Source organism: Micrasema longulum, unplaced genomic scaffold (assembly GCF_059751315.1).
Source record: "Micrasema longulum isolate JH-2025_06_02 unplaced genomic scaffold, ASM5975131v1 h1tg002911l, whole genome shotgun sequence".
NCBI classification, from domain to species: domain Eukaryota; kingdom Metazoa; phylum Arthropoda; class Insecta; order Trichoptera; family Brachycentridae; genus Micrasema; species Micrasema longulum.
This window is the reverse complement of record NW_028280030.1, coordinates 92,604-117,646: the sequence shown is the minus strand read 5'-3', so window position 1 is coordinate 117,646 and position 25,043 is coordinate 92,604. Positions and strand designations below refer to the sequence as shown.

General features: G+C 31.5%; 1 protein-coding gene across 2 annotated transcripts in view; it reads right to left on the bottom strand.

The window, feature by feature from the left end:
* LOC148271361 (retinoid-inducible serine carboxypeptidase-like) overlaps positions 1–25,043 on the bottom strand; it is a 114,603-nt gene that overhangs the window by 5,397 nt on the left and 84,163 nt on the right. The window contains exons 1-5 of one of the 2 annotated variants that reach the window (XM_088241484.1): positions 4,855–4,954; positions 3,407–3,636; positions 3,051–3,150; positions 2,732–2,862; positions 1,473–1,791 (exon numbers count right to left, since the gene is read on the bottom strand). In XM_088241484.1, coding sequence (XP_088097610.1) covers positions 1,473–1,791; positions 2,732–2,862; positions 3,051–3,150; positions 3,407–3,636; positions 4,855–4,903 — 829 coding nt within the window. In that variant the 5' untranslated portion in view covers positions 4,904–4,954. Of the gene's footprint in view, positions 1–1,472; positions 1,792–2,731; positions 2,863–3,050; positions 3,151–3,406; positions 3,637–4,854; positions 4,955–25,043 lie in introns of those variants that run through there. The other variant, XM_088241485.1, reaches the window with a different exon arrangement.

Here is a 25,043-nt window from a genome sequence, read left to right as displayed (position 1 = left end):
TAAAACATATTGGTACATTTAATTATATGAGTATGAGTGCCTGACGATATTTAAAACGAAAAATAATAGAAATTCTCATTATTTAGAATCTTTAATTAAAAAATGTATAGACGTCAATTTTGTTGTGACAATGCATCAATCCTGTAATCATATTTTTCAGTCATTTTATTTTACGGTTGAAATAATAAACGATTTGAAATAACGCGAACTCTTTAATGTTGAAAAATATATTTTCATTATTTTATTATTTATTTTATTAGCTCATTGTCATTAAACCTTATTGCAAATTGCTATTTTTAAAATCAATTTATTTTGAGCCTCGTGTAGAGAATTGCAAATATAAATCTTTATTACCATTATGAAATAATAGAATCGGAGTGTGGTCCCGTGGCTAGTGTCTCGGACTTAGGGCTCAAATATCCGTTGTTCGAATCCCACTCTACTCCAACTTAATTCCCATTTTCTAAAAGTGAGTTATCTATAACTCGTTGAAAATGGCTCTCAAAATCAAATATTTAGTTTAATTATGAGAACGCTAATATTTGTTTAAAAATATAATTAACATCTCAACACATTCTCATGGGTTCGGGATTTATGTCTCAAATAATGTGCAAAAAACTTATGTTTGTTAATAAATAAATAAATATTTATGTATATTTATATAAATGTGTATTATCTATCAACGAACAAAATATTATAATAACGACTTTTACTTAATAATGACAAGATTGATTACTATTTTACGTGTAATTTGTCAAATGGTAAATCTGAATTCTAGATAATTAAAGAATAGGTGTTTGTTTTATATCTGACAACATTGTTCTTTTTCCAAATGATAAGAGAAAATACACGTTTTCTATTTATGTGAGTGCTTATTCACGTACAATTTGGGGCGTTATGTAACCTAGCCGGACTGAAAGGGGGATTCAAATCCCCCATAGACCGATTTTAATTCGATAACTCAAGTATTATTAAAGATATCTGACGTATATTTTTTGTAATCATGAAATTAATAGATAGAAGCATTTTCCTGTTTTTGCTTATAAATTTTCAAACGGTTTTTTTTAAATATTAAAACGTAAAAAAGACGTAAATAATACAAGGGTTAATTTCACTTAATGTACATAAGCATTCGGCAAACTATCAAAACGGAATAAAATTCACGAATGAGTAAAATATGTGTACGCGAAAACATGAATAAATTATTGCACAGTCATAAATTCTTCCAACGTTTTATTCTCCTGACGCCATTTACAAGTGGGCGCTGGGGTCGTTTGGTCCCCCCGTTCGGATCATGTGTATTTTTGGATGCTTAGTGAGGGAAAGTTCGAAGTTAGCCATACTAGTGACTAGTAGTACCCGCTGGCGAGCTTGTTGAAAATTGTCTCTAGACATGGCTTATTACGGAATCGCTACCACAAATTGTGTAAGAATAAACACATACGACATAAAAAAATATTTTTCTATTTTACCTTCTGGGGTCCTGTTTTTGCTGAAAGACTTTCTGGTATTCTTCGTTAAAATATTGTAAAAATCGACTCCGTCTGTTTTGGACAGAATAACGTTTTCAGTTCTTCCCCATTCCACTGTGGCTTGGTAATAGTTTCCGCTATCATACACAGTCTTGGTATACTGGGCTTGCTTGTTAACAGCCTCCAGTCCAGCTCTGTCGAGCAAACTAACCTGGTACAGGAACGGACCCCACGAGAGAGTTGACTCAATAGGATGGAGCCAAGAATTACCCATTGCTACTCCAGAAATATTGGACTTCAAATTTCCGGCTTCTTGTTCCTAAAAATACCAGTTTTTTCATAAGAGAGATCAATTTAGCGAACTTCTAACGTTTTCGTATTATTTACTTCTAAGTATTACAAATCAACCTCATTATCGTATTATCAATGAAAAATGTCACATAAGATAAAAATTTTATTAAGCATTTAATTTCCAGCTTCCATTAAAATTACCTCAATTATTGTACCTTTTGAACATTTTAAAATGTAATGAATGGTAATTTAACCTCTAGTTTAATTATAATATTTTTGAAACAGTGTTTTTTCTTGTAATATTAATTCTTTAAAATATTTTATTATCTAATTTGATTTTTTCAATTATTTACTAATTATTTTAAACTTTTTTTGAATGTGTTTTATAATTTTGAAGGTGAATTTTTATTTCTTAATCTTGGTCAAAAAGGATTGTATGTGTTAATTACCAAACCAAATATGTTTATTGAATAATTCTTGTAAAAAGCATTTTTGCCGTATATTAATAAAATAAAATAATACCTAAAAAAAACATTTATGACAAGATTAGGATGGCCGCCATGGTGTAGTGGTCAAGACGCTTGACTTACACACGAGCGGTTCCGGGTTCGATTCCCGGTGAGAACACCAAAATTAAAATATGTTTTTTTTCAATCTTGGGTGTTCTTTGATGTAATTTACTGTAATTGGGCCTTCTGGCCTGTTGGGGTGCAAAAATAAATAAATAAATAAAATCCTAACATCGTCTTCTTTTATAGATCTAGTCATTCATGCTCTTTTATTTGTTAAATATTTGACCCGGCCATATTAAAAGTTTCTTTAAAAACTGTTTTCGTATTCACTCTCAAAAATGTACGAATGTGTATGCTTTTTCACTATTTATTTTCAGCAAAACATTCTAAATCTTTTCGATTATCCTGTTCATTTTGTTTATTATTAAATTTGAGAAAGGTATTCAATAAACTTACATCCCAGACTTTAAGTGCGATTTCAATTCCCATTTTTCCACCATAAGATTGTCCAAAAATATAAAGTGGTGTACTGCTATATTCCGGATGGACATCATAAAATCCTTGAAGTAGGGCAACGAAATCGGTCGCTGAAAATCCCAAAAACATAATAAATTTTGGTATCTTAACAATACGAAAACGCTTTATTACATAAAAACTACTTGCATTTTGGTAAGAAATGAGAATTAAAATGGTTATGGATTGAAAAAGTTTGAGACTTGTAAAATCAGGAATGAAGGTGCAAGTTTTTTTAAGCGATTGATTTAATTTATCATACCGACTTGCTGATTATCGGTTGCATATTGAGATGGTTTTTCAACAAAACTGTATCCAGTACCAACTGGGTTGTCGACCAGAAGAACGTTGAAATCATTTATCTAAAAAAGAAATAAATAATAAAAATGAAAGCTAGGCAAAGAGGATTACTTACTACATAGATTGATCGAATATATCAATTTCAGGAGATATGTCAAAAAAACATTATGACCAACTTACTGTAATATGTTACATACTAATCAAAATGGCATCGAATATTAAATAAAATCATAGTAAATTTTTTAATGCACAAATTAACAAATGTATACGCCACTGAGAACAGAAAAAATATGTTTCATCTATCTTTTTTTGGATTACCCAGGCAGACTCTCTTGGTTTGAGTTCCAAATCGAGAGGTCCGAGGATTTCAAAATTTCCGTATCCTGTGGAAGATCCTCCCGGACCTCCTTGGAGCCAGATAAGGAGGGGTCTCTTGGAAGGTTCGGGAATATCAGCCAGGGTCTGCTGCAGCCACCAGAACATGTGCGCTCCTTCCCGGACTTTCACATAACCCCAATCTTGATTTCCAGGACCAAAGCCTTCCTTGGCTAAAAAAGTAACCAAGAAAAATTTCAGTAGTACAGTTTTCACTAAACTTGAACGTTGCGCCTTGACACCAAAACAATTAATGACTAAATCGATTTCCAAATTGTTTTTTTTTTAATGTTCCTCTTTATGTGTTCTCTTTTTTTTGCTATATTTACAGTTTGTCTAAATAAATTTTCTTAAAAAAAGAGAATGGTTTTATTACATAAAAAACAATAAATCAGCACTAAAAACGCTTAATCGAAAACCATCAGTAACAACTGTATTTTCATTAAGTGGGTAAGTTGGTATTCTGTGTATTGAAATACCAAAAATTTTAGTGTTCAGACGATTTATTTAAGTATCAATATTAAATACATAAACGAACAGAACTAGACCTCAGTAAAATGAAACAGGTTGTAGACTCGCGCACTCGGGATCAGGAGAGATCCCAGGTTCAAACCCCATCACACTTCAATATTTTTTTTTTGTAAAAAAAAATATTTGCGTTCTTATGATTTACCCAAATATTTGATTTTGAGAGCCATTTTCAACGAGTTGTAAATAACTCACAATTAAAAAATGGGAATCAAGTTGGGGCAGAGCGGGATTCGCACCGCGGACCTCTGTGCCGTGAGTCCGAGACACTAGACACGGGATCAGAACTCGATTACAAGAAACGATTTGATTTTTTTACGCAATGATATTACCATTACCATAATAACTAAAAAATGTATTTATAAATACCCCGAAATTAGAATATTTGAGTATATTATAAACATCTACAATTTGTTACTTTTTTTAAACCAATACATTCAAACAAATGTCAAAGCGCTTACCAATACTCGAAGAAATAAAAAACTTCTACATAATTAATTAACTAAGTCAGGTTGTGGTCCTGTGGTTAGTGTCTCGGACTTCAAATCCCACTCTACCCTAACTTGATTCCCACTTGCTAATAGTGAGTTATTTACAACTCGTTGAAAATGGCCCTCAAAATTAATTATTTGGGCAAATCTTAAGAACGCAAATATTTCTTTTTTCTACAAAAAAAATCTAACTAGATATCGTCATCATCATCTTCTATCTACATTTAATGTTGTATAAGCACTACATTGGTCAATCCGAGGCAGCGTATCTCGATCATCTGTTACTGGCGGTAAGGTAATCAGTCTTACGCTTTTCTACGACAAATACGCTTTTACTATGTAAGACTTAAGAATAAATGTATATATTTGTACCTTGGACTGCTGCCAATAGAGCACAAACACTCAGCAGTAACTTCAGCATCGTGGTTTGGTTACACACTGCTTATTGAATGAAATATTTCAAGTAGTTAAACTCAATATCTTCTGATTTTGTACGTTATCTTTTTTTGATAAACAAAACAATAAATCATCAATAAATTGATAAAATAGAGTTGTCAAATCATTTAACAATAGATTATAATAAAATGTCGAGAAAATTTATTTTGAAAACTTTACAAAACACATTTCCAATCAACTAAAAAAAATTACCTGCCACTGTATTGAAAAATCGATTGTTTGACATTTAATAAACCCTTTCACTCCTGGTGTTCATTCAAATGAGGGAACATTTTATTTAATGTAAAACAATAAAAATAAAATTCGTAAAATATTTTTTTTTTTTTCTCAAGAACGTACAAAAAATTAAAAGAGATGAGATATTTAAAAAATATTGCGAACCATAAGTTCGTTTTTTGGCTGAAGTTTGTAGTCGTCAATACACACTAATATTCCTTTTTAGTTAGGCAGCCGGCTTCTGCCTGTTTTGGTTGTCTTAGGAAATTCCTGTTCTTATTTTTAAGGCTAGTTTTAAAAATATTTCCTTATAAATATACTTTTTTTATGATAACAACACATATTTTATTAATTTGTTGATCAGTTTGCGGATAAGTGTCTTTTTTTTTTAAGGAAGCATTTGATATGATATGATATTAGTTTGTAGTAGAACAGAGTGTGAACCTTGAACGTTTGCTCCGTGAGTTTGCAATATTAGCCATAGTACCACAACCTAATTTCATAAAAATGAACCCAAAAGTATTTCTTAAGTATAAATACCTGAAATGCCAATATAATTCCTTTTAGTATGTACAGAGTAAAAAATATTTTTTAATATTTCCAGGAATAAACAAAGGTCTGAAATATTTTAACAGAAAAAAAAATGTAATATGCATTCCCATAACTAAAGATCGCAAGGTTATCAAAAACAGCTTCAAACATAAATTTTTAGATTGATTATTGTAAGAAATATTTATCAAGATTTTTTCCTTAAATTTACGATCTATGCAGAATGGAAGGATAAAGAAAAAAATATCAAAGTTATCAAGAAAAGCGCACTGCAAAATACTACTTCAAGAAGTCGAGCAAATAACCGGAACAAAAACAGTTAAAAATATTCAGTTCGGTTTAGACCCTCCGTTTAGGGCTAATTTTTTTTTTTACTTGAGCGTTTAGCGGCTATTTGATTTATTATTCTTTTCAATATTTCTGCCGTAAATTGAAACGCTTTTCTGATGATTACATGCTGACAGCTCTATAAGGTTTTTTCTTGTTATTGTTATAGTGTAGTTAAAGTTATAATTATTATAAATAAGGATAAGTAACTAAAACATAAAATTTATCCAAGTGGCACGTGGAGCAAGCACTGGACTGAGGCGGTTAAGTGTGTTTGATAATACAACTTGTATTTACTCAATTTATTTTACTTGAATATTGTGATAATCAAATAAATGTATACCAAGATTGTCGTTTGATTCAGTGCAGCTGGTATTGCGAAATACTTTACTAGCAGATCAATCGGGTTCTTTGACCATACTATTGCACCAAGTTTATTCAAATTTGCGTGTGTAGACCTAAAGACCTGAAAAGAGGAGGAGAGTTGCTGACTCTCTGACTCCGCGGAGTGCCGATGGTGGCGGCGTCAGTTACACCTTGTGCTGAACAAAAAAATGCGCGCCGCTATTGCGGAGATCGAGAAAATTATCTCCTCAGATAGAGTTCGTCTTAGTCAGGACCAAAGATCAGGAATCGATCTGCGGGTTTCAATATTTTAGCTATAGTTGGCCAGCTAACCTTTAGAGCGGCAATGTAATAGAAGCCAAACTGGCGAAAAAAAAAGTGGTTTATGTCGATAATGTGAAATACGAGTCTGTGGTTTCATAAGCAATAATTACTGGGTGTTTTTTTTAATTTTTATTTTATTTTATTTGGGAAACCAACAGTTCTACAAACATATTTATAGTAAACAAACAGACATAGTAAATAAACTCCTAACCAATAACGAATTTTCACAAAGCATACAAAGTTAGTAAAGAAAATATAGTAGGTACATATTATATAAATTCATTTAAGTTTATACATATTCAAATAATATTTTCATTTACTCGTATATATTTTTCAAAAATCAAAGTTTTTTTTTTTAAGAACAGTAAGTTATTGTAAATAGTGGGATTAGGACAATGATGCATGAAGAGAGGATAAGGAGGGGAAGAGAGATGTACATTTTTATTATTATAATGTCTACTAAGTTACATAATGCATTTTCAGTGTAAATTTTAAATCTGACAGTGATGTTTGTGTAGTCTATGTCATTAAATTTTGTATTTTGCGGCATTGCCACCAAAAAAATTAAAAAGAGTGCAGATAGTAGAATCGAACCGAGAAGGCTGACTATCTTCATCTACTTCGAAGAAAAAAAGCGGACCACGCTTTCGTAGAAAGCACGAGGGAGAATATCCAGAAGAAATTAAACCAAAAAGAAGATGGTTTCATACCAGTTAGGGTTAAAAAGATAAAATATGGCGGTGTTCTCATTGAAACGAAAAAAAAGGAGAGTGTCGAATGTATAAAGAGGTTATCTCTGATAGCTTTAAGTCTTGGGGACTAAATGTCGTTGAACCGAAAAGCAAACTCCCGAAAATAGTTGTTTATTATATTCCTCAGGAGATGACTGAGAATGAATTTGTTAAAGCCCTATTGAGTGCAAAATAAATGTGTCATAAGAAATCTATTTCTTACATCTTATCGCACAATTGTTATTTTATTTTTAGTCTTTATTCAATTAAACACACACGTTATTACAATATTAATACAATATAAAAATAAACACTTAAGTTTTAAAACGTATTTATCCCGATAACTTATTAAATAATAGTTTGTCATCAGGTGCTCGGATATAAGTTTTAATTTAGATTCAATTATAATTGTACAGATATAATATTGTCTATATATAAAATAACAAACATATATTTATTTTGTATTTGATGCTTTGAAAAAACATAAAAAAGCATTTCAAAGAAAGAAAGAAAAAAACTGAACAAAACCAAACAAAACTCATTAAAATATTTTTTTAAAAGAAGAAAAACAGAGAAAAAAAATACAATTGAATCAAATAATAAACAAACACTTGAATATATTTAAAACTTAAGACAACAAACGTAAAAGAAGAAGGTGCTCATAAATGCAACCAAAACGAAAAATTAAGAGTACCTTTTGAAATTAAGATCTAAATTTTTTAAATAAAATAAGTTAAGGTTAAAAAAAGTTTATTAAATGAAAGTTTCAGATAAATAATAAATCAGTACAGAAACGTTTTGTTGTTTAACCGCTTTTGTAATACAAATATATTTTTATTTTTACTATGACATGGTTTAAGTCAAGTGACAGCAAATAAAATATTTTTTAAACAATATGATCCAACGTACACTGTCCATATTTATTTTTAAATTTTGGTACAACTATGTAAATACAAAATATGTAAATCTTGTTTGTTAACTGTGTTTTCATACCACGAGTCTGTCTCTTGGCATAAGGTCAAATCTGTATCAATCAAAGAAACCATTTTGAGTGATTATAGATTGCCTTTCTTGAAAATCTCGAGAGCCTATAGAACGGTTTCTACAGTGGCATTGCCTATTTTGGTGACGAAGCTTTCCGCTGACTTTATTTAAGTCGTGCAGCATTAATTAGTATGCTGAAAAATGGGAAACCGGCTGAATATTTTAGACATATAGCTAGTCATAGTGACAAATCTTTGAAGGCGGATATCAAACCTATTTCAGAATTGACTATGGACAAATAGCAGAGATGTTAGGAATCCTCTCCAAAAGGTAGATGGACTTATCCTTTTTACCCAGACGTAGACGTGAGGACGAGAGTTTGAAAAAACGCTGGTGTCTAAATTACCGAGCAGTTTGAAAGATTTCAAATCAAGTATAATTCAGTGGTCGATTCCATCCTAATGCTCTTGTTAATGATCCAAGTTGCGCTTGTGGCGAGTTAAGTCAAACAGCCGAACATTTTTTATGGCACTGTCTTTTATGGCAAATAATGTTGGACGGTTTGATGAATAAAACATCCTGGCTCTATTAAAAACAGTGTTGAATTTAGATTATTTACGCAGTTTGATAGCTATTAGGTTGAGAAATGGGAGATTCTCAGGGGTAACCCATAATACAGTGACTGATACTTGAAAAGTTTTTGTCTTTGAGAAAATGTGCAGAATGGTTTATAAATATTATTTAATGTACTGTCCAGGATACCCAATGTCTTTGGGTATGAACTGAATCAATATTTTGTGCCGTTCTTTCCTATCAAAGCGAAATAGTGTTTCTTACCTTTGGCATTGAAATCGTCAAACGTAGTAGCTACCTACTAACAATCTTTCCACAGTTACTTGATTAAATTGATGCTTTAAAAATCTTTCAATAAGCGGTGCTACGTGCATGATTATGGAATTTATCGTTTGGTGACTTATATGAATGGCGTTAGAGTTGAGAAATAAATAATGATAATAATAATCTAAGCTGATATAATTAAAATTAATAAAATTGCTGTAATGAACATAAGCTACTGTGATACAAGTAAATACAGTTTTTGTTATCATTCGTATTTGCAATATGGCCATGAGAATGAATGACAATATCCGACTAAGGCCCTTCATATAATCTGCCAAACTCACAGTTTAAGGGCAGTGTAAGTGGTTTAGTTAAATTAAATTAAAATCGCGATATACGAAATTGAAAATTTTAAAAGTGTAACTTGTTTATTAATGATAAAAACCTTACATTTTTTTAGTCAAATCGATAGGAAGACCCAAGGTCTTTTAAACGATTTCGGGTCTGTGGAGATTGTAAAAAAGTGGACAATATTTAATATGCGTAGTCGGAATGTCATTGAAGATTAATAAATGAAAAGGAAGTGAGATTTGCAATTAAAGTATTTATTTATTTTATTTTATTAGGTAATTCAACAAAGATACATACTAGAAACATACAATTTGAAAGCATTCGTCGATACAATTTTGTCGATAAATAGTTTAGTACTACTTCTTTTCTTACCTCCACGTAAAGCAAGATGACTGTTTTTTGTTGAAATACATTTAAAAGCAGTATTTTTTACAACCCAAAATTATTGTCCTATTGCCACATTACATATAAAATGGATTTTTCATACAAATCACTGCCAATTAGTTTTCATTCCCCATCAGGGACTGTGACGTATATCTAAAAAGCACGGAAGGCGAGAGCTTTTAAACCTTGGGAAGCTCCGGATGGACGGATGTTTGAACTTCATTAGTCAAGCTTTGTGCTCAAGCAACGCCGACATCCCATGCTTGCCCGTGCCAAGGGTAAAAACATACTTAAAGCAGGTTAGAAAAACTCGCGAATATGATGAAACTTCAAGATAAGGAAGCGATTTATTTCAAGATGGATACATGTTTCGGAATAGCCAAAGAATCAATGTGTTCGATGACCTGTTTGATTAATATTTAATGAGATCACTCTACATATTAAACCGTGTTAACAATTATGAATTACTAAACATAATTTCATATGTATTTTAACACTTTTACAATTTCATCAACAATATTTTGAGTATATCTTTATGTTTCTAGACACAGTTGGATTTCTCTCCCTTACCAAGATTGAAATATATTACAAGAAAGAGGGAAAACGTTTTTAAGAAGGGAATATGGAAGTCCATGCATTTATAAGGCTTATTATATCGCATTGGTCACATAACACACTTTACACACTGTGTAATATACACCATTATGCTTTTGTTTACAAAAGTCAAGAGATAAATAAGTTGCCGCAATGCGTATATTTAAACATATACAGAGTGGTGAATGTAACACACTTGTAAAGTGATCTTCACAACTAGCCAATGCCAATTAAAATAAAGTTGAAGTGTTTTTTTTTCAAAGGTAGAATTTTTTTTTCTTCGATAGAATCATATGTATTTTATTTTCCTATCTCCATTCCCTGTAAACTAAGTAACAAATTACAAACGATCTCTTTACGCAGCGATATAAGCACATTTGTTTGTCTTTAATACGCACACATCAAATAAACGTTGTAATGCAGAGGCAGAAGTCCCGAATTTTCAAAATCAATGAAATATTAGTGTTATTGAGTGCAGTCGGATCTTTTCTATGTTCTGCTAAAAACAACCAGGCCGCTTTCATAAAAAAAACCATAATCACCTTCTGAAAATAGAGTTATTCACAAAAATGGCATTTATTTATTTGCAGGAAAAACACCCACAGCACTAAAAATATCTTACGGTTTTAATGCCGATAGGAAGATTAATGCCTCCAGAATTCTAGTTATCTTTAATAAATTAAATAGCATAAATACACGAATATTTTAATTTTATGAATTCATATAACAAAATACCTGAAGTTAAAAAAACATATTTTAATAAAGAATGTCACCTAGTATATTTAAAGTTTGAATGGGGTATCATTTCATATTAGATCTGGCTGTTTTCTGTCAAATTCATGTTTTAGGTTGTGTGGTCAGCCAGACTGTAAAAAATCCCCGAAATTTTTTTATACGTAATAAAATTAATTGAAAAGTTATTTCTAAAATAAATTAAGTAATTCTTTATACTAAAGTACCCTAATATAAATATAAAATAATATATTCAATACCTAATTCACAACATACATCATAGTTTTACAAGGGCTGGCTGTTTTATGCTCATTTTTTTTTGCACCACATCATGCCAGGAGGCCCAATTACAGTGGTGAATTACATTACAGAACACCCAGGCTTGAGAAAATTCACAGTTAATTTTTAGTGTTCTCTCCGGGAATCGAACCCGGAACCTTCCGTGTGTAATTCAAGCATCTTGACCACTACACCACGGAAGTCGCCTTATGCAGATTTTAGGTTGTGCGGTCTGTCAGATTTATAATAATTAAAACTGGTCAAATACATGATTCAATTCTTTATTATATTATGGAGAAAACAATTTTTACATTATTTATCATTTTTCAAAATAAAAAACATTCTAACTGTTGTGTTAATTCGATTATAAACACTATTATCTCAGTTTACTTTTCTATGGTTAGATACTCTCTGCAAAACTACTTTAAGCTGGTATTTATGTTTTCAAGTTGTTATTTTGTAAATACTTTTTGTACTATAGAAAATACTAAAATTACACAGCTAAATATTTTACACGCGTATACAAGAGAAAAAAAACCACAAACAGTTTTTATAATTTTTCGTCCTTTGTCCAACCAGCTTCTACTGTGTTTGTCCTTTAGCATAGAATTGTCGTACTTCCTCACGAGCATAAATTACACCATTCTGAAGGGAAGGCTTTTGTCTTCGTCTTAGAGCCCTCGCTAATCAGAGTTGTGATTTTAATACTAAGTCACCTCTGTGACCCCCTCACTAAGAATGACAGATGGTGGAAATGACGCAAACAGCAAAAAAAAAAAAAGAAAAATGCCTTGCTTCTTAAACCTAAATAAAACGTTTAAAAAAGTAAACTTGATTTCATAGAAAAAAGGATTTAAGTATTTAAACAAACATATATATTTATACAAGTATATCAATAGCAGAATTTTAAAGATAAAATTTTAATTTTGTTTTTCAAAACCTCATGAGAAAAAAAAATATTTGTGATTCTGAACAAAAAGACTTGACCAAACAAAGATTTGTATTATGGAAATCAACATAACAGCTTATTTTGATAATTGTTTTTTTGTAAACGGTATTCATCCAAGTATACGGTAATTCATCTATAGTAATACGTTCTTGTTAAAAGTACTGTATAATTTATAATTACTAGAAAATAATACAAACTTAATATTAGAAGGATGTTCTTTTTTATAAAAAAATATATTTAAAACGATTGTGTCTACGTTTTAAAAAATACTTGTGATTAAATTATGCAATTAATTATTACCACTTTTTTAAGGCCATCCGATTGTTTATACATAAGACTGGATTGAACTCCCTAGGGAGTTATTACAACATAACGCGTGTAAGTATCTATCTTAACAGTTTACAAAGATGTGGAAAACAATTCACAATTTTTCCTTTGTTTAAACATCCATATTTTTTCGATTCCACCATCTGTTGATTGAGTTAAGTTTAAGAGATGAAACCTTAATTGTTTTGAAAAGATTCACCGGATTAAATTGCTTCACATACTGGGCAAGGCCTGAAAACAATTTTTTTATTTTGTCTTGGACCAGTTGGTTTAGTTACAATATTTTGAGTTTGTCTGAATGTTTGTGGATAAAATACTTCTATATTTCTTTTTCTGATATGTTCTCCGTCTCTCTTGTTATTTGTTAATCTAAATAACAACCTAGGGGGTGAAATCTAGTATTTTGTCTATTAAAATTTGAATGAACTTAAAATATTGTAATCTTTAATACTTTTTAATATTTTTTGTTTGCTGAACTCGAGGTTTTTTAGAAGAAGTAAGTTTTTTTTTTAAAAAATACGTTTTCTTGAGTGAAAAACATTATTTTTTCTTGTCGAAAAATTTATATGGTATTTATTTCTACCACACGAATTCTCAGTTCTCACGTGTGTACGACGCTTGAATATATTTTTTAATGTTTACGCTTCTCGAACCAGTTGATTTTACAGATCGTAAGCCCTGTAAATGCTTGGATTTCCATATTACCTTCACTAAGATTTTTCTGTCTCTAATGTAATACGTTAATAATAATAATTCGAAAAAAAAGTGGAATCTAGTCCTGAACTACAAACTTTTGAGCCAATGTGAAATATTTTGTAAATGATTTTCTATAATAATATTGTTTATTTTAACTTATTTATATATTGATTTATTTAATTATTTGGTGTTTATTTTGTAGAATTCTTTATTTAAACTTATAATGTTAGAAATCAGTGTTTGATTTCTAATATTATTAGTTTACTTTTATATTTTTAACGCAATCATTTAAATAAAACTATTTTAATTGAAAAATCATTTTAATGTTATTTTTTTAGATTTTCTGTGAAATATGTGAGCGACTGTATTATAAAGTATATTCCATCATAAGTTATAATTCGCTGAAATTCGTACTTTAAATCGACGATAGATTGATCCATATTCGCTCACAGCATCCGGACTTCGTCAAAGGCTGTCGGATTACCAATGTCAATTTGCATATTAATTATCATATGAAATGCGATAGCCGAGAACGGGATATTTCGCGAGTTGCGCGAAATGTTCGCTCGACGGTAGTTTGACTTCCGATAAATATATGCAAAAGCTTCTGGTATCCCGCACTGAACATGCAAATTCATCCATTTCTATAGGACAGGGAAGCCCGATATATGGCACGTGTGCCGAATTCCATATTTTTAATAATATAGACTTTTGTTTGGTTTTTAGTTTAGCAACAAACGTGTGAGCGGTGTAACGGATGGTTTCGGTTTCCTCTTGCTATTTTCGATTTAAAAACATACGGCTCGTGGTATTGCTATAAACTGAAGATATTTTTTTCTTATCGACGACTCTTTTAGCCGGTAGCGTATTATTTTTCCGTATTAATTATTATGCTTTTTTTTAAAATTAATTCATTATTATTTTATTTTTTTATTTGTTTTATTTTTCCATAAATATATTTACATAGAATTTTAATAACAAAAATACACGTTAAAAAAAATACATCTTAAAATTAAGCCATAATATAAATTGGAAAAAAAAGTCCTACAAATACTTCAGCGTCTGAGCGTGGGCCATTCCTTTTGATTAATAATACGTTTATAGCATATAAATATGGTATGCCATTTCAACGGCATTTTAGACGGGCACTGCCTAAAACGCAAAAACAAAGTCATGAATATGGGTAATATGATTTAAAACGTAAGTTTATTTGAAAATGAGTACCTAAATAAATTAATTCTAAATATGTTTTAAAAATTGCGTATTTAATTATACAAATCGTTTTAATACAATTGTTCAGAACTTCAAGCAATGCATTCAATCGAATCAAATGCATTTAAATTATTCAGCTAAATTTTGAGTTTATTTTTTTTTTTGGGACAATGACTTAAGTTTATCCCCTAGAGAGTTATAAAGATAAAGATACAACTGACATGGATATTGATTTAACCCTTTATAGGGCAAATTTATAATTTGAGAATTTGATTTCAAATGTAATATTTTAAAATACTTATTGCCACATAAAATAAATTCGATAAAAAAAAAAATTTCAGATAAACTAAATTTTTGTCAGTCGATATATTGACCAATGATTGTTTAGACTCATGTTAGAAGAAGAAATATTTTTAAAAAAAATACAAAGGTATTCCTTACAAAATTTTATTATAGATTATAAACAATTACAAATACAAGTACAAATATCAGTAATTATTTTTTTTACAACCGTTTTGACAACGGCATAAATACATGGATTTCTAGGTTATTGCGCCAATTTTACATGATTGGAACAAAAACTTAGTCAACGACCGTTCTGGACAACGTATTAAAGTTGAAATTTCTATGGATGGTATTGGAAATATGACCCTGAGAGCGACTGGTATATTAACAATTTTGGCCTTTGCCCTACAAAGGGTTAACCCCCCAATGAAAGAACATGTATGTCTTGGCATTTACATGGCAATTTTTATTTATATTTACCTATCATCAACTGGTTTAAATGGCCACTTTTCACATTGTATGACATTCGCTATTATGCTTACGCTTGAAGATCGTATACTTTTATTAATTTGTTTTTATACTACTTTTATAGATTTTCCTGATAACTAGATATTGTTGTTGTAGTATGTGTCTTATACCTTTGCACTTTTCACTTAATTAAATGCTTTCTGTATAATACAAATAAAAATCCAGCAGAGTCATCTATCATTGGATGTAGATAAATTTATAATGAACTTTGCCTTGATAAACAAATTTTTAATATATGTTTAGCATGTATTACACAACAATCACTTTAGAGCCCGGGTGAAAAGTTGTATATATTTCGCATTTTCAAATTTGAAAAATATTTTGCAGATTTACCGCTAATAATTATTTGTTTTACTTTTACTGGTGCAAATCAACAAAATGCTATGAACCTCTGTACCATCTCTTCATTTAATATTGACCTACAAGCCAAAACGATTAATTTCCCCCAGTAGGTCGAATCCCATTTACCTCTCCAGCCATTTGCGATCACTGCAACTATGTACACGCCCCTGCTTTCCACGTGTTTCATTTTACGGGAAATTCACAATACTATACGAGTATTCTAGCTTAAATACTAATAATTACCCACTACGCTTACATGAAGCTTAAGAGACGAGTTCCGAGTTAGAACAAAATAGACGATCTAATTATTGCTAAGCATAACCCTCAATTTAGTGTATCAGAATTTTAAGAACATTGTTATTTGCGTCATAATTTTACAATGTGATAAAAACTTTTTTTAATTATTAAAATAAAGTTTCATTTATTTACATAATTTATACACAATTGATGAATGAACTTAATGGTTTGTCAATAATTATTTTTAAGTGTCGCAGTTAAAACGTATTTTTTTTATATTAATCTGTTTGCTCAATTATTTCAATATAAACTGTACAATATAAATATGTACTGCAAATAATATTTTATTCAATTTTAATTTTTACTATCAAAATTAATTACTTAATTGAATTATGAAATTATTAAAGAGGTAAATTAAAATTTTAGATATTTGACCTTAACTTTGCTACACCATGATATAATATAATTTATTATGATATTATATCATCTAATTTTTTTTTAATGCAAAAAAAATATCAAGATACGCTGCCATTGGTGTACCATGCAGTGCCCTATGCATTATTATGTGCGGAAATGGTGTGATGATTATAATGTATATTGATGTGACATAATATTAATAAACGTATTCATTTTAGTATAGAAGAGTCGCCACAAAAAATAATAATTGCGCTATGTTGTGTTTTCACACTAGAATATTTTATAGTCCTGGACTCGTAACTGAAGTATAAGCCTGATTATCTTGCCTTCGTGTAACAAAAATTATCATGATTCGGTGGAGTTGGAGTACCAATGCAGTGCTCTATGCACCATTAGGAGCGGAAAGGGAATAATAATGATGATTATGATTATAAAATTGTGTGTTGAGCGTATTAAATAAAAAAATGTATCTCGTACATATTATACAGATATTATATTATATAGATTATATTATATAGATATACATATTATACAGTGATACTTTAACCCACAAATTTGGAATATCCAGTGACCGGTTTCATTGCTTTCACGACATGTTCGAAACTGGTATCTTTATCAAGGAGTTTAATGTATTTATACAAAACAGAGGTAAGGATAGATAATTCAAAGTTATTTGAAAGTAAATTAAATAAAGTTATTTTTATCTTAATTTATATAATAAATTACAATGAACTTCCATCAAGATTTTTCACTTACAAACTTAAACCTTTCGATGTGTTATAATTAATATCATTACAAAATAACGATAACTTGCACACTAGGTACGTCATTTTAAAACGGAGATGAAAACATTTTTAAGAAAGCAATATGGAACTTAAGGCATTTACTCGGTTTATTGGATGGTTTAAGTGGCCATGTTACACTGTGCAACATTTACCATTCTGCATATGTTTCAACATCCACATTTCCTCAAATCCTCCATCTGTTGACTTTTGCGAAGTAAAAGTCTACAAACTCTTGGATATACTCGAAAAATTGTTACCACTTAAGACTTTATGTGCGTAAATGCATTCCGTCGTTATTAAACAGCAAAACGGTTTTTATCCACATGCCTTGTAATGATATAAACAGCAGGTTTTGTTTTATTTATAGAATTAATACATGCCCTACCTAAAGACTCGAAATAAGAATTAGATTTATATTTACTCTTGTTTAAAAATGCATTTGCAATTCTATCGAGCAACTCACGTTTCACCTTACTTAGTCAATTGTATTTCATCTCACGTTAACTCAAACTCAACAAATTTGGGAGGATTTTAATTGAATATATTACTTTAAAATTCTACATGGGCCAGATCGCTTAAATTAATATTTGGTAAATATATTGATACAAAACGGGTTTAATCTATTTTATATGTAATTTATGCATTCGATACTTTTTGTGTATGAATTGATTGTGCTGAAATATGCATTTTGTGTAAGTTGTTTGTAAAATATATAAAAAACAAAAGAAATTTCAAATTAACGAAATTAACCCATTATTATGTGATTTTTAGTGATTTTTTGAAGTCTTTGACGATCACTAATTTATAATTATGTGTATTAATTGATTGATCGATGATCGTCGTTAACCTTATTGGAATATAAATCACGCGTGTAGAAATGAAAATAGGTGTTTATGTTAGTTGATATACTCGAACAAATGTTGTATTAACTCATTAAAGAAAAAAGAATAATATTAATAATCAAAATCTCAATCTTAAAACAATATGGCGGATCTATATTAGATGGAGAGTAAATTCACTGAAAGACCCTACGTATAAAATATTAATGTTAAAATGCTTTAGTGTTGTATAGATTACCTGGAAATTAATGCATATGGGTATATGTTATAAATTATTAAAATAATTAATAATTACATCTGTATGTTTAATTATTAATTTTGTCTCTGTTTGTTTGTAGTAACAATGCATTCAATTAATGTATCATTCACGTGCAATAACCTCTTACTTGGCATAAGATTTCCTAACTGCAATCTCGTATTTCATCTGGGAGGGATGCAGTGACTTCACGCTTTGAAATCTAATTGAACATTTTAGAAGCTGTATTACCATTTAAATAATATTACACCGTGTTTGGTGAGGAGTTTCTGAGAAGATGGAGAGGTACGACGATATAACGGAAGAACACCAGGAGAGCATGAATTATGCATTCGTCCGCATCACGGGGTGTCAGGTGGAGGAATATATTTCACCCTGGAGAGAATCTCAACCCCATTCAAGTACGTTTTTTTTTTGAAAATTTTATCAAACGAGCTGTGAAAGATTATGCACCCGCTCGCACATTTATTTTAATGTGTTTTGTTACTCGGTTCTACAAAAATAGGGTGCGGTGAAATTCTGTTTTAAAGTGTTTCAACTTCACATTGGTTATTTTGTATTTTAATTAGCATTTATTTCATTGCAATCATAAATTCACTTCTTTATTTTGTATTTATAGTGGTAAATAAAAATCTCTCTGTTGAACTTTAAAAATGTAAATAAATTTTAGAATTTATTTATCTATTTATTTATACATACATTTCACATTTTACAAAATGGCACAAAAAACCCTCTGACAATTTTTGCTTGTACTAGGAGTATATGAAAGGTCGGCAAGCCAGAAATATTAGTATGCCGATTATAAAAAATAAAATAGATTTATAAATGATTTAATGGAATTGCACAATATTTAGATTACCATGCATAATACATTTTCTGATTCCTTACTTTGAATGTCTGTCATCCAAATCGTAATTCTCTTTATCAATACCGATGGTTTATCAGATTTCCAAGCACACGGAATCAGGTTATATATAGAATTATATTTATACGATCATATTTTATCAATTCTCTGTTTTTGTACAATTGAAGTAATCTAATACTGAAAAATATCATCATCATCATCATTCCCTTTCCGCACTTAATGGTGCATAGGACACTGTATTGGTACACCAATCGCAGCATGTCTCGATCAATTTTGTTACATGAAGGTTAGGTGATCAGTCTTACGCTTCAGGTACCTGTCCAGGAACTATGAAAGATTTAAGTGTGAAAACACCCTTTTAAATAAATACTTCATATCATCCATGTCGGGAATCGAACTCGAGACCTCTTGCATGATAAGAAAACGCGCCAACCATCACACCACGAGGCTGACAGTATAACCACGAGACAATATAACCAAGTATTTTATTTGTGGAAATCCTAATAATAAATTCAATAATCCTAACGGTTTCGAAACACGATTTACGTTTACAAGGGAAAATTCTTGATGGAAAAAATGTATTTTTATTTATTATAGAAATTTAAAACGAGTGAACAAATTTGCAACATCCAGTGACCGGTTTCATCGCTTTCATGTCATTTTTGAGACTGGTATCTTTATTAAGAAATTTAATGTATTTGTACAAAACAGAGGTAAGGATAGAGAATTCAAAATTATATGAGAGTAAATTAAATTAAATAAGTTTTGTCTTAAGGACCATTAAAAAAATGCTTTGGGTTAACTAATGAGTTGATATAATGATATTTCTAATGAGTTTAAGTACTGCATAATTATTATTTTTAGTTATCCCATCTTTGTTGGTTTGATTTCAATAGTCATTAGTAATGGATTAAGGTAAAAGGTGACTTTCAAATTTATTTTTATACATTTTTGAATGCCAGAATTTTTTTATATTCGGAAATCAGTCGGCATGTCATATTTATTTATTGATTTTAAACAAATTAAATACGAGTTTTATTATAAAATATACAGAAAACAGCTTTGTTTTATACCATTCACTTTTTTTTACCGGCTGGCTTCAAAGCTACACAAACTCATGAAGGTTTAATTAGCACAGAATTACTGCTTCGAATATAGATTTTATGAGCTTTATTATTCAAAACGGAAAATCACAAAGCTGGTGTTTTAAGTACCGTCTTTTATTTAATTTTTATTCAATTACAGGAGTTGGTAAATTATTGTTATTTAACAACGAAAATAAAAGTTTTTTTCTCTTTTTACACTCGTAAATAGATATGCCTACAATAATAATAATAAATTAACGAACAAAGTGATTGAAAAAGAAAAAAATGTACATGCAAACTGATTCATTAAAAATAGCAAAAACTTCATTTCTGTTTCTCTGATGCAGACGGATGCAAATCCTAATATCAAATATTCAAAACAAGCCATAAGAATCTACTTTCTCTTAGTTATTTTTAATAATGTATAGCATTAATCGGTGCTTTCAGTATATTTATACATTGGTTTTTCCATTATAAGACTAGCATTCCTTCAAAATCAATGGACGTGATCATCAACTGGTTATGACAGTCAAAATGTCATTTCACCAAATTCTGGATTTGCATCCGTCTGCCTCTAAGGTACGAAATTAGTTTCTGGGAAATTACATAATAAAATGATAAAACAAGTAAGCTCTGATTGAAGAACTAATATTTAATCTGTGAAAATCTCTCTTAACGAAAATATCTTAGAAAGTTTTAAATATGTATGAATAAAACTTTGGCAAAAAGTATCACAAAAACAAAATGAAATTTCTCTAAAGCAAAACTGAGAATGATAAACTTTCCAAACTTCAGCTTCACAACAATTTGAGTTACATACATTTATACATACACTTTTGTTGCCAACTTTTTTATATTTGAGTAACTAACTAAACCATTTCGTATGAATACACAAAGTTGGAAAGAATCTAGAGTTCGGCCCGCATCACGATTTCACAATTTAAAAGATGTTTGCACACATCCAAAGTTGTAAGATAGAAGATGAAGATTCTTTTGTTGTTCTTCTTTGCAGGAATTTAAGGCAGTTACATCTTGAGATATTTTACTTTTTAATGAATCTGCTTCTTCCGGTCGGTCTCGGAAATACAGTTTTAAGAAATTTATATCAAGCCCGAGCATTTCTCGTTACTGCATTCAAACGTAAATTTCAACTTAAAGGCTTTGAAATGTTAAAAATTCTTAATTAATCAGATTAGAGAATCTAACTGCACACGAACGAACAAACAAACAGTCAAACCACTACGCCGTTTTCCCGTTGGTATTGGCAGAGAGTATCACTATTTCTTTGCATACATCACTTGCTTTATCTACATTTATACATATTCTAATGCACGCACGCCGATTGTTCCGACTTTTAACATGATTTGGTCATTTTTTATCTTCATCGTTTTCTGCATCCATAAACATTCGCATGGCAAATCCTTTGAGCTGTTCTTTCTATGTTCATTCGCTCTATACTCGAGTATTCAAACCAACGCCGGACTTCTTTTATAATGTTGTCGATAATGCTAGTCTTAGCCTTTAAAATGTACGGATTTTGACATTTGCGCACCTATAATACATAGTTTAACCCTCAAAATAAGTTCGCGGCCTACAGAGACGGCGGCCTATACGGACAAAAATCATTTTAGGGTTATTAATCAATAAGTAAGCTACAGTTTACCGCAAAACTACGGTATTTAGGTAGAGAATTGTAAGCTTAGTGACAAACCATCTATTACACGTTTTTTGTTAAACTAAAAACCAAACCAAAAATTGCAACGCTTTTGTTCTATGCAATAGAGCAGTGGTTATTTATAAGTAGACCGCGAATTAGAACTTTTTTTTATCCCACATTCGCCTGATTCCATACTGCGCTCCCATAGATAAGTGTCAGCACCAGGACTCCATTCCTAACTACTAAACTCGGTTTCATTAATACATGAGAGTGGAAATGACGACTATTGTACCGTATAAACTCCCAAAAATACAGTATCTGAATAAAAAAACAAACAACACACGCCATAATGGCCCCCAAAAATTTATAAAAGGTTTTAATATCTTCGTTTGGGTATCACTGCGTTTTTTCCACCAAATGTAAGGAAATATTTATTACACTTTAACGATAATTTTATGTAACCCTTTAATCTAGAAGTAATTAAAATAAATGAATAGACAGCGTTGTATAGTCTTAATTACCCCACAGTTAACGCCCGCACCCGGATAATCCGAGCTTTAGGTAAAGATTCTTATGAAAATTGCAACGAATTTCTACGGTCGTAAATTTAGAGGAATTTAAAGTCTTCCCCTTTAAATTACGGCATTCATATGTTCGGTAAGCCATTACCAGAGTGGACTAGTTCAGCAAATAAACATCTAGATAAAAACAGGTTAATATAAGAAACGAGGGGAATTTTTTATATTTGTACTTATGTTTCCTATGTATGCTGTGTTCGGACGCATAACGAATAAATTTATCAGTGTGAAAAAGAACCGGAACCCTGGACAAGCGTTTTTTACTCGATGGCTACTTTCAAGTAAAATTCCAGTGGAGATAAGTCCACTTCGTTGTGTAGTGGTTGGCGCGTTCGCCCAATGTTCTCGAGGTTCTGGGTTTGATTCTTGGAAGAGCGAACGTGAAATATTGATTTTCAAGACGGTTCTACTCTGCAATATTTAAATCATGACCATGTTCGGTATCTTGGTGTTCAACTAGACAGAACTCAGTCGTTTCTCACGCACATCAAGACCGTTTCGGTAAAGGCTAAACAATTGTTTTTCCATTCACGTCGCCTAAGTTGTGTTGAGTGGGGAATCCGCTCTCCAGCCCTGCAGATCCTATATTGTGGGTCCTATGTGGCCCAGGTGACGTATGCGGCCCAGGTATGGGTACACCGTTTGAATATCGGAGTGGCTCGACTAGCACTTCTTAATAGACAGAGGGTTCCTCTGCTGGCACTGACAAGAGCATGTCGAACTGTGGCGCCTGAGACTCTTCCTGTGCTTGCAGGAGTTCTTCCAATAGATTTTGAGACAAGAAAGGCAGTAGTAAAACGCTCTGTGAGGAAAGGAGAGAATATGGAATACTTTGGTGTTGAGCTGCGCCCTTCCGAGACAATATTTAGCGTACTATTTGATATTATGCGAGGCGTAACTCTCAATCAATGGCAGAATAGATGGGACATGGCATGTACGGGGAGATGGACGTGATCTTTTTTACCTTCCATCAGACACAGGATGTGTAGTAAGTTCTTGATGTTTGACCATCATACTGCACAAATGGTTTCGGGACATGGGAAGTTTAGAGACAAGCTTCATAAACTTGGACTTGCCCCTGTCTCAAGCTGTGCTTGCGGAGATAACCATCAATCGGCCGAACACATCCTGTGGCACTGTGTGCTATTAGATGACGCCAGAGATGAGATGCTGAATGGTCTGACAGGGGTCATGCGACAAGCGTGGAATGTGGATCTGATGGCCAACAGTACGAATTTTGCACTCTTCTGTCAGTTTGTCCGGACTTGGGTATCGGGTTGGGAGCTCCTCAGATGCGCGGACGCCTAGATGGGTAAAATATGGTGGGACAAGCAACTGTTCCTGTAAGATGCTCATTCAGTTGGGACTGTGCTTCCTTCCGAGCGGAACGCACACGTTCTTTTGTTTTGTCCTCCCCTTACGGGGGTGGTATTCGGATCCTCTGCCTCTGACCACCCAGGGAGTCTTTTTTTATCCAAAATCGTTCTCTTATTGTAAATATCCGTGTTTTTACTTATGTTTTGTATAATTTATGTTTGTTATGTTACTATCGTTTTAAGAAAATGTTTTTGTAAATTTGGATACGTTTATTTATGTAAATTGTTTGTTAACATATTTTTTTGAATAAAAAAAAACAGTGGCATTAAAGGAATCCTGAGGGGTGAGGACGACGTGTTGGCCTCTGTCCATACGTCCTCTTCCCCCCTCCTTAATCTACATAGAGTTTGTATTCCTTAGGAATATTTATAATACCTTTCCTCTATGCGCAGCTGACAGAGAGTCCCTCAGGACTCTATAACAGCTGCTGGTGGATGGTAGGCTTAAGGATCTCCCCTCAATGCAAAATTTTAATATTTTTGGACCGGTGCCTGAAGCTTAAAACTGATCACCCTACCCAAAAGACACCGCATCGGTACGCAGCGTGTCTTAATAATTTTATATATGAAGGCAAGATATCAGTCTTACGCTTTAGGTGTCAGTCCGGGAATAGTAAAATCGAACCCGTACAAGCGTAGTAGGTAAATGCGCCAACGATTATACACTTTGCTCGAGTAATCCCCACTCGATTTCCAATATCAGGATTTTTACCTGAGGTAGCCGTCGAGTCTAAAATACTCGATGGTCGCACATGTCGGTAATTACCGACGTAATAAAAAATATTTGGGTAACAACAGCAACAAACCATCACGTCGTTTCCCTGTAGGGGTACGCAGAGAGAATAGAATGCCAAATCACTATATCTTTGCATACTGATCTCGCTTCCTCATCCTCTCATGCATGCACGCCGATTATTCCTACTTTTGATATGTCTACGTTCAATTATTTGATGGACTTGATTGTGCCATGTCTTTCTCGGTCTTCCTCGTTTTCTGCATCCATCAACATTCGCATCGT